The sequence below is a fragment of the Myodes glareolus genome, chromosome 6 (genome assembly GCF_982192425.1).
Source record: "Myodes glareolus chromosome 6, mMyoGla1.1, whole genome shotgun sequence".
Taxonomy (NCBI): Eukaryota; Metazoa; Chordata; class Mammalia; order Rodentia; family Cricetidae; genus Myodes; species Myodes glareolus.
This window is the reverse complement of record NC_142031.1, coordinates 84119880-84129860: the sequence shown is the minus strand read 5'-3', so window position 1 is coordinate 84129860 and position 9981 is coordinate 84119880. Positions and strand designations below refer to the sequence as shown.

At 48.8% G+C, this 9981-nt stretch overlaps 1 protein-coding gene across 5 annotated transcripts in view; it reads left to right on the top strand.

Moving 5' to 3' along the window:
- The first annotated feature begins 263 nt into the window (after positions 1 to 263).
- Positions 264 to 9981, top strand: part of Prkce (protein kinase C epsilon) — a 515277-nt gene continuing 505559 nt past the window's right edge. The window contains exons 1-2 of one of the 5 annotated variants that reach the window (XM_085690953.2): positions 282 to 845; positions 1044 to 1684. In XM_085690953.2, the coding sequence (XP_085547079.1) occupies positions 1241 to 1684 (444 nt within the window). In that variant the 5' untranslated portion in view covers positions 282 to 845; positions 1044 to 1240. Of the gene's footprint in view, positions 1685 to 9981 lie in introns of all 5 variants that reach the window. The other 4 variants (XM_085690956.2, XM_085690955.2, XM_085690952.2 and 1 more) reach the window with 4 other exon arrangements.

Sequence of the window (9981 nt, the reverse complement as noted above, 5' to 3'; positions counted from 1 at the left end):
CGACACTCGTCCCCGTATCCCAGAGCCGCCACCCTCCCGGGTTCCTCGCGGAGTCCTCCCTCAGTTTCCTCGCACGTCGCGCCACCGGACCGGGCTGACCGGCTCGCTGCTGTTTTCTGCTCAGCTCACTTTTGCCGTATTGCTCCCCCAACCGGCAAAACTTTCTATTTCCCCAAACACTGTCGCGCGCGCGCGCGCGCGTGCACACACACACACACACACACACACACACACACTGACGTCTTTTGCGCATTTCCTGCATTAGAGGGAGGGAGACTCGCTCGCACGGTGATCGAGGGAAGGAGATCGCGGGCTGAGCGCTCTGGCCGGCGGCGAGCCGGCCGTGCCGAGAGCGCGGACGCGGAGAGCGAGGCGGGCGGGCGGGCGCCGGCGGCCGGGAGGAGGGGCCGCGCCGAGTCGCAGTCCCTGCCCCGCCGCCGCGCTGCGCACCGCCGGGTGCCGGCCTGCGCCCAGAGCCCGAGTGGCGGCCACCTCTACCTCCAGTGCCCGCGCGGATGTGAGATCCCGGGAATCGGGCACCTCGCGATCGCCAGCTGCGGCGCTCCACTGCTTGGCCCCAGAGGCGGCGGCCGGGCTGGCTGTGAGGCTTGTGGATTTTTAAAAAATTTGGCTCCGGGGAGGACCATTTCCTCTCGACATGCATCCCTCCGGATAGACAGCACATCCCTCAGTTCACCCTCCACCCCGCGCCGTCCGAGGCAGGCGCTGGGTGGGCGAAGAGGATCCTGGTTGAAATCTGCGCCCCCGGTTCTCGTCCCCGCCCCGTCCAGTCGCCCCCTCCCCCTCCGGGACTCGAAATTGCCGGGGGATTATGTTTCGGAAAGGTAGGTGAGCGCCGGGAGCGGCGCCTGCTTCTCCGCACACGGACCCGGAGAACCAGAGAGGCAGCAAGTCAGCCCCCGCGGCTTGCAGAGGAGGCGACAGCTTGTCTCCTCCCGTGGAGGTGTCGCCAGTGGTTGGGGGGAGAGACTTGCTCCAAAAACGGACGTCTCCAACTCTCCCCCCTCCCTGTTTTCCGTTAGGAATCCGGCGAGGAAATACATGCACACGCTGAGAATCGCCGGCGCCAGGGCGCAGCGCCACAAGGTGTAGCGAGAGTGGGGTGGGGCGAGAGGGGACCCAGGAGTCCCCCCAGGCTCCCAGCGTGCCTGCTGCTTGCTCTTCATTCCTGCCCTCGGGGCGGACTGAGTGAACCCGGCTCTAGTTCCCCGCCCTGACCATGGTAGTGTTCAATGGCCTTCTTAAGATCAAAATCTGCGAGGCCGTGAGCTTGAAGCCCACAGCCTGGTCGCTACGCCATGCGGTGGGACCCCGGCCACAGACTTTCCTTCTGGACCCCTACATTGCTCTCAACGTGGACGATTCGCGCATCGGCCAAACAGCCACCAAGCAGAAGACCAACAGCCCGGCCTGGCACGATGAGTTCGTCACTGATGTGTGCAATGGGCGCAAGATCGAGCTGGCTGTCTTTCATGATGCTCCTATAGGCTACGACGACTTCGTGGCCAACTGCACCATCCAGTTCGAGGAGCTGCTGCAAAATGGGAGCCGTCACTTCGAGGACTGGGTGAGTCCAGCCCCTACACGTCCAGGAACCCGGGGTCCCAGGGAAAGACCTGCTACCTCAGGATTGGTCGTGAGGCTCAAGGATGTGTGTTTGTGTGTGCGTATACGTCTCAATTTCCTTGAAGATGCACGTTTCATTTCGTAGCTGGAGGGACATACACATTAGGATAAGAAAGATGAGATTTGCCAGGTGGGCACTATCTCCGGTCTCCTTTGTGCCCAAAATGGGCAGTGCAGTGGGTTTGCGAGTTGGGAGAGCCCAAGAATGCAGGTGCATAGCTTGGCAGAGGGGACCTTCTGCAAGTGAATGGTGGGCTGGCTGAGTGACTGTGTGTGTGTGAGTCTCTCTGTCCTTGGAGAGACACGTGTAGCTCAGACTGGAGGTTCTTGTGCATCCTGGCGTGGTCCTGGGTAGCCCAGTGAGTCGTTTTAAAGATCCCTCTGGTAGGAAGCCTCCTTGTTCCTAAATCATTGGTTAACTCATCTGCTGACATACAGCAAGACGGTGTCAGTACCAGAAACATCAGGCCAGCTTGTTTTTGCCCATCTATTTAAAATGCTGTATTTTAAAAAGGACTCTGTGGTTATAGAAGTCGGGACTTAGAATCTTAACGTGATATGCTTCCATGCTTTGATTGCCAAGACTCTGTAGGATCAAACACTATTTTTGAAAGTTAGTTCATTGTTAACTGATTACACTGTCAAATATTAGGGATTTGGGAAAAAAAAAAGGCCTTGCCAATATACCTTAAACCAGATACATTCAACCTTGACACTCGGGCAGTTAGAGAAACCAGCCTTTCCCACCCCCTCTCTTCTCGGAGGAACAGTGTTAAATTAGGAAACGAATAGCTCTGTCTTCAGGTTTGCTACATGCTTCTATCTGGAGCAAGTGTTGCTATGGATGAATATATTTTCAGGATGCTTTGGTTTGCACAGGGAGCTGTCTGTACTGCCTCATGAAGAGTTGCAGAAGACCCGCTTTCTGCTGAAAACACAGATAACTTCATGAATATCTTAGGGGTCAGATGTGCACATGTCCTTGGCATATCATTTTACCTCGTATAGTAAACATATTTTTTTATGGACGGGGAGTTTTAGGGGGAAATGGGAGGGGGAGAATCTGCTCTTTTTCTGCTCCTGCCTGTGATAGAACCTTCCGGGAACCATGGTTACTAACAGGGCTTTCAGGACAACCCTTGTAAGCCACATGAGCTGAGCTCTAGATCTGTGACTTCTACTTTAGACAGCAGGCAAGCCATAGGATCCTGAACTCGACTTTCCTTTCCTTCTGGCTCGCAGTCAATCTACTGTTATCCATGGTGATACCCAAAGGGCCTTGGAGGGATAACTAACTTCAGAAACAGACTTGAGTGTTAAACATCTGTGGTTTTGCATAAAAAGGAGAAGAAAACTTTGACTAGAGTAGCAGGAAGGTGGGGCACTTTGCAGGAGGTGCTAAGTGGGGATAAACAGAGGGCAGAGAGCATTGAAGGTGAACGGCAGGTCTGTGTTTTCCACATGCGCGTTTCAGTTGGAAGGATGCATCTGAGTGTCTCTGGTAGCACTGAACTGGGGGCTCCTCCAGACGCAGGGCAGAACAGGATCCTACTCTCTCTCCTTGGCTCTTCTAGGGAAGTGTGCAGTCAGAGCTTGTTGCTTTATAGCCATTCTCCAAGGTTCTTACATTTATGCTGGTTTTGGCTCTAGACCAGATCTTCTAGTGCACAGGCAACATTTCCACGCAAGGACATTGAGTTCCAGAGAAGCTAAGTGGGTCCCCAAGGTCGCCCAGCAAGCACAGGTGGGTTGGAAGTTGAGCCCTCACCTCCTATTGCTCACTGTTTGCCCAGTGGGGAACAGCCTGTCTGGCTTCCCAGGCTATTTATTAGCCCTGCAGATTCATATGCTGTGGCCCTGACATTTTTATTGTGTGCGATAACGTAAAGTGCTTTCAAAATCATTATCTCTTCTGCCTTGTAGCAAGTGTGAATTGGATATGACAGGCATTGGACAGATTAAAAACAAGACCAAGAACAGTCCAAAGAATGAATCGAGTGGTGAGCTGGTTGGGACTGGGAAATGCTGAGGCTACTCTCTGGAGTGAGGGTGGGGACCCCAGCAACAGTGCCGAGACACCTGGAAGCAGTCAAGTTGCAAAGGGACCACCTTTTCCATGTCTGTCCCCCCAGGTACACCCACAGCATCACAGCTGTAGGTAGACTTTCCTGGGCTTAAACTTTGAGTACCATTCTTGGAAGAAATGGAGAGATGTACCTGTTCATAGGTATGGCTCTGAAGCCCGGCCTGAAGTAATCCAACGTGCAGAATGTTGAAGAAGAACAGAAAACAGTGGCTCCTCTCTTTACTGTGGAATACCTCAGCCGGCTCTGCACTCACCTGCCCACGGAGTTCCCTATGTGATCAAATTCTACTAGGGAATCTTTCCATTTAACTCACCCAGGGATAAAATAAGAGGCCACAGGTTACTCTCAAGGAGCTTGCTTTTCTCTAGGGGAAGGACCCAAAGCAGATGCATATAGACGCGTAAGTGGTCATTCAGTTCCAAAGAAGTGGCAGGCACTACAGTAGGTTGGAAGTTCAAAGCCAGAATGTGCTAGGAGGGTTGGGAGAATTCAGGAAGGCTTCTGGAAGGAGGGCATGCACATTGAGTGTCAAAGTTTAGGTCATGTTCAAAGACATACCTGTAGAGGACACAACGTGCCAAGCTTGGACACCGCCGTCAGAAAGGCATGGACAGAGCCTCTGCTCAGGCCGCAGAATGGATAAACATGGCTGAGCTGAGGACATGGTAGAGCAAAGTCTATCCAGTTTATAAGTCTTCTTATTTCACTGCCACCTGAACTATAATTTAATATTTTTTTTTAAAAAAGCAAGCGAACAAGCAAAAAACCAAACTCGTTCTTTCACTTTGTACTAATCTTTCCTCAAGCCCCACTTTGACTTCTAGAACCACAGGTTCTACGTATTTGGTGGTTTGGGTTTGTTTTTGCTCACATTCAACTAAATATGGATGTAAAAATGCAAAGAAAGGAAGCTCATCCCAGTCTGTACCTTTTAACATTGCTAGGGATGTGGGACTGAACATTGACATTCCAGAGCAGAATAAAAGGTTGAGGACTGAGGTGGAGACAGTGAGAAGCACAGGCTGTGGGAACTCTCCTCCAGACCGTGAAGAAGACAGACACTTCAGCTTATGACGACAGAGGGAGCTGCTGTAGACAAAGCTCGAGGCAAAGAGGAGGACGGATCTGAGCTAAGTTTTTGACAAACTAGATGAGATGCTGCTCATCTGGATGTGTATAGGAGTCACTAGGGGAAGGTACTAGGGAGGTAGGTTCATTGCCCGGCCTCCTTAGAGCCATTCCTTCTGTGCTTTGAGATAACTGTGAAGAGTCTGCACATTTAGTGGTCTGTCCTTTGAGTTGCTTGCTTTGAGAAGTACAGCTCGCATAGGAACTGTGGGCAGAGAAAGGGCTCCAGAATCTGTGGTGGCCAGAGCTGATGATCAGAATGTCATTCTTGATTGATGGCTACCTTTTTCCTTTACTTATTTTTATTTCTTTAGCACGCACACTTGATGTGTACTCACACACGTGTGTAGCATGTGTGTGCTTGCGCGCATGCATGTGTGTGTGTTTATGGATGTATGTAGGGAGGTCAGAGGACAACCTACAGGGATTCCTTTTCTTCTTCCGACCAGTGGGTTCCGGGGATCAAGCTTACAGTCTGCTTCGGCAGCAGGCCACTTTACCAGCTGAGCCACCTCTTTAGCTCTCTATTTTTTTGAGACAGAGCCTCCTCACTAAGGAGGAAGTTTGTTTCCGCTGGTCTAGTTAGCCAGTCACTGGGATCCACCTGTCCTGCCTCCTAGGCATGTTGCTTGGGGTTACAGACCCCTGAGGCAGTACCTGGCTTTTGTGTGGGTCCTTGGGGTTGTGCAACAAGCCCTAAAATGGCTAAGTCATCTCTGAACCCCATATTTCTTAAAACAAGACTTGTAAGAATAATTGTGTCAACTATGTATATTAGGATTCATACTCGATGAGGCAGAGGTTGAATGAGGGCTAAGTGGGGTCTTTTGCTTAGGGGACACAAGCTAGGGAGAAGGTTTTGAGCGTAACCTGTAGGTGACAGCTGCTGGCCTCTTCACTGGCTGGGTTTCCTCACTTATTGCTTCAGTAATGTACAAAGTGAGCTCAGCTCGCTCTTTGACCAGTACTATGTTGGCAGACATCTTTGGTTTGTGCCAGTCCCTTGATTTATCTCGTCACAGATGCATTTACTTATTTATGATGTATTTATTGATTTTTAGAAATGGGGTTTCTCTGTGTAGCCCTGGCTGTCCTAGAACTCACTCTGTTGACCAGACGACGTAGTGGCTACGTCTGAAGATGGCCATCTTCTGAGAGAAAGGTAGTTCTCCAGAGTAGCTGTCCCAGTTTGCTTTCGGCGGCCAGGATAAACGACTCCAACAAAACTAACTTGGAGGGGAAAGAGTTTATTTTATTTCGTAGTCTGTCAGCGAGGGAAGCCAAGGTAGGAGCCCCAGGTAGGAACCGAAACAGGGACATGGAGGAACGCTGGTCACTGGCTTGCTTCCTCCAGCTCATACCCAGCTGCCTTTGTCATATGACTCAGGACCACCTGCCCAGGAGTAGCACCGCTCATGGTGGACTGGGTCCTCCTGGGAGCAGTCAGGAAGATGCACCGCAGACATGCCACAGGCCAGACTGATGGAGAAGAGTTCCTTCTTCTCAGGTATGCCACAGTGACAACTGAAGCTCTCTGTGACCGCTACTAAGGGTCCATGCTGGGTCTAGACTGCTTGGGTTTTAAGGCCACCTTTCCCCGTGACCTAAGTCTTCTGTGACCTTTAGTGAGCCATTTAACCTTTCTGAAATTTCGTTTCTTACCGTGTAGAAAATGGATGATGGTAAAATCATCTGCCTAAAATGATGGCTGCAGGGGAATTGAGTTTATATTCGCAGTGTGCTTGGACCGATGCCTGGCCCTTAGTGTCTACTCCAAGAATGTTTGTTAATTGCCCAGCTGAATACCCCAGCACTGGAAAGGGTAGGCTAGTGGACTGGCTCTTCCTTGGTCAACAAGAATCACTTAAGGGAGATTATTACAGCACCACTGCCAGGGTCCAGCCCTTAACTATTGATTCTGATATCCCCATAGACCCTGAGGACATGGCCCTGTTAAATAGACCTCCTTCTGATTGCGTCCTTGTACATTGCACAAGGACATGTCTCTATCCTTTTAGGGAATTTCTGAAATTTTTTCAGTGGATAGGATCTATAAAGGGGGCATGGTTAGGATGGCAATTATCCATCCAAGATCCCTTTGTAGACGTCTTCCCTATTGCTATGATACTTGTCATCTAATTCAATATTGCTTCCCTTGGCTTATAGGGCATTGTATAACTATCAGTTAGTTCTTGGTCTAGGCCTAGCACATCCATACTCCTGCTTTATGGAGTATATCCTGTGATCTGCTCTTCCCTCCCTCCCTCCCTCCCTCCCTCCCTCCCTCCCTCCCTCCGTTCCTCCCTCCCTCCCTCTCTCCCTTAATACCCAGCCAGTGTAGTGGATAATTGAGGCTCTCTTGCTCCCCAGTGGTCACCTGCCTTTAGAATCATTGAGTTCTCACTGTAGTTCCCAGACACTCACCAGTTACAACCTTGGACATGTGTCTTAAGCCCTAAATGCCTGTTTCTTGGTTAGTAAAATGGAACAATGAGAATTCTTAACCTATTAGGTTGTTGTGTGAATGAAGTAAGGAAGTCTTATGAAGCTCACAGCGAAAGATCTGGCCACATTACATTTCAGCAAATTGTGTTAATATCTGAAGACTTATGGATTGATAGTCATAGATTTAGATGATCATCTTAAGATGAACATATGGCCTAGTGAAAGAATTTTTCTCCTTGCTCTGTGAATGTGTTTTTATAAAAAGTCTTAAATTGTCTAAAAGTAAATTTAATTTTCTTATACTTAACAATTTTTCTTTTATTAATCCTTTGAGAATTGTGTGCTCATTGTATTTTGATTATAGTCATCTCCCCAACTCCTCCCAGCTCCACTCCTCTTCCTTACCCACCCAACTTGGTGTCCTCATTTCTCAAAGCTCATCCATTACAGTCCATGCTGCCCACCTTCACCTGGGCGTGTGGCATGCACTGGAGCATGGTGGACCAGCCAGTGGCCATACCCTTAAAAACCGATTCTCACTCCCTCAGCAGCTATCAATGGACAATAGTTCTCAGCTCTTAAAAGCAATTTCATTACTTTTGATCAGGTTGCTTTGGCAAACCTAGGAATTATTGCCATTGGAGACATTATTTATGGAAGTTGATTAGTGATCAGAAGTAGGAGCATTTAGGAGCTAGTGTTTGGTTTGGCTGTACCAGCCTTATTTAGAGGATCTAAATACATTTCCAATGCTGTTAACTTTAGATTCCTGTCTCCAGACCATACTGAACTTGCAACCGCAGAGTTTATATACAGGCTTTTCTTAGCTTCAGTGACATTTGATTGTGTATGGTGCAGCTAAAAATCAATTTGTATGGAATTGTCTGCCTAGTTCTCCCCTTCTCAATTGTCCTTGACACCCCTCATTTTCGCCTCCTCCCCATATCCCGTCCATAGCAGCAGCATCTGCCACGTCTGCTGTAAGGATCCGTTCCCGAGTCTTATCATCTTCCATGCCTCTCCTGGGCCCACGTCACTTACCTTGTGTCTGGATTATCTCAATCTTCCCCTAATTGGTTCCCCCTTGCCTGAACTTTGTCAAAAAATCCCTCAGGGGAAAAAAACCGCAATTCCTTCCTGTAAGACAATCCAGACAAGCCTTCTGGGCCTCCCTGGCTTGTCGCCTACTGCCCTCCACCTTCACCTTGTTTGTGAGTTTCCAGTCATAAGGGCCCCGGGGTCACCTTAGACACACCATGTACCTACCTCAGTCTTCCTTCATTTCTCTCCCATTTTTCTAGAATGTTTCTTCTACAGTGAGCTTCCTGGCTCAAACCTTCCCAGGAAAGCCTTTTCTGGTAGTCTTATCCAAAATGTCACTCTTTTTCAGAATTTATGATTTTGTCTTATTATTTGATTATTGTTTTGAGACGGAGCTTTACTATGTAGCTTGGGCTAATCACAGCCCTCAGTTCTTTGGCTTCAACCTCCCAAGTACTGAGATTACAGTCACCATGCCTGGCTTTCCCAGACATTTTACTTCTTTAATTTTAAAGGCTTATTAATTTTTTAAGGTATCACACGAAATAATGAGTTTCATCATGACATTTTTATATGTATATGGCATTGTACTTGGATTGTATTTTCCTCCGCATTTCCAGTTTATACACCATTTTATACATTCCTTTACATGGCTTCTTTTTTCCTCATCTTTCTCCTACACTTCATATTTTTCTTATTCATTTCTTGTCTAACATTAAGACAGAGGTTCTATAAAAGCAGAAGCTTTTATTCATTTCTGTCTTCTCAGCAACCCAGCCAGAACCTAGTGTATTGATGAATGCCAACAGAGAGATGTGTATTCTCCCAGCACTTGTCATGGTGCAGCACCTTGGCAGATACTGGGGTGCTTGTTGGTCACACAGAGGTATGTGTGCCACAGTTCCTGCCTCTGGGGAGCATGAGAGCTTGACATGTGTTTGCGAAGACTGAAAGGGCCAGCATTAGATGGCATTTCTTTTTCATACCATTTTTTATTGTTTGAGAATTTTGTACATGCCTGTGATGTATTTGTTAATGAAATTCATCTCCAATTCCCTCCACTCCAGTGATTCTCCTACCCACCCTACCACATTTCTCTCCCAATTTCATGTATTCTGTTTCTGAACTCGCTGAGTCCACGTAGTGCTGCCTGTACATGCCTGGGTCTGGAACCATCTAGTAGAGTAGAGACGACCTCGCATCATCTACAACCCTCAGGAAAACTGACTTTCCCTCTCCGGCAGCCATCAGTTACCTCAGCTAGGGATGGGACCTCATCAGCCCCTCCTTATCCATGCCAGACTTTGGTCTGGTTTGATGGTGTACAGATCCTGTAATGTGGTCATAGCCACGGTTCCGTTGTAAGCACCTACTCCATTTGACGCCTCTCTCCTACAGTGAGCCTTGAGCCTTGCAGGGAGAGGATGTGATGCAGCAGCTCCCTGAGAGCTGAGGTCTCTATAGCCTCACATCGTCTGCATGTAGTGCTGGTGTGGTCCTCTGTCTGCAGTGATCTCCATCACTGCCACAGGAAGGTTCTCTAGTGAGGTGGAGAGATAGACTAACTTCTCGGTTGGTTCAAGCACTTGCTCTGTACAGTTCAAAGAGAGGAGGAGGCATTTTAGGGAAGTTT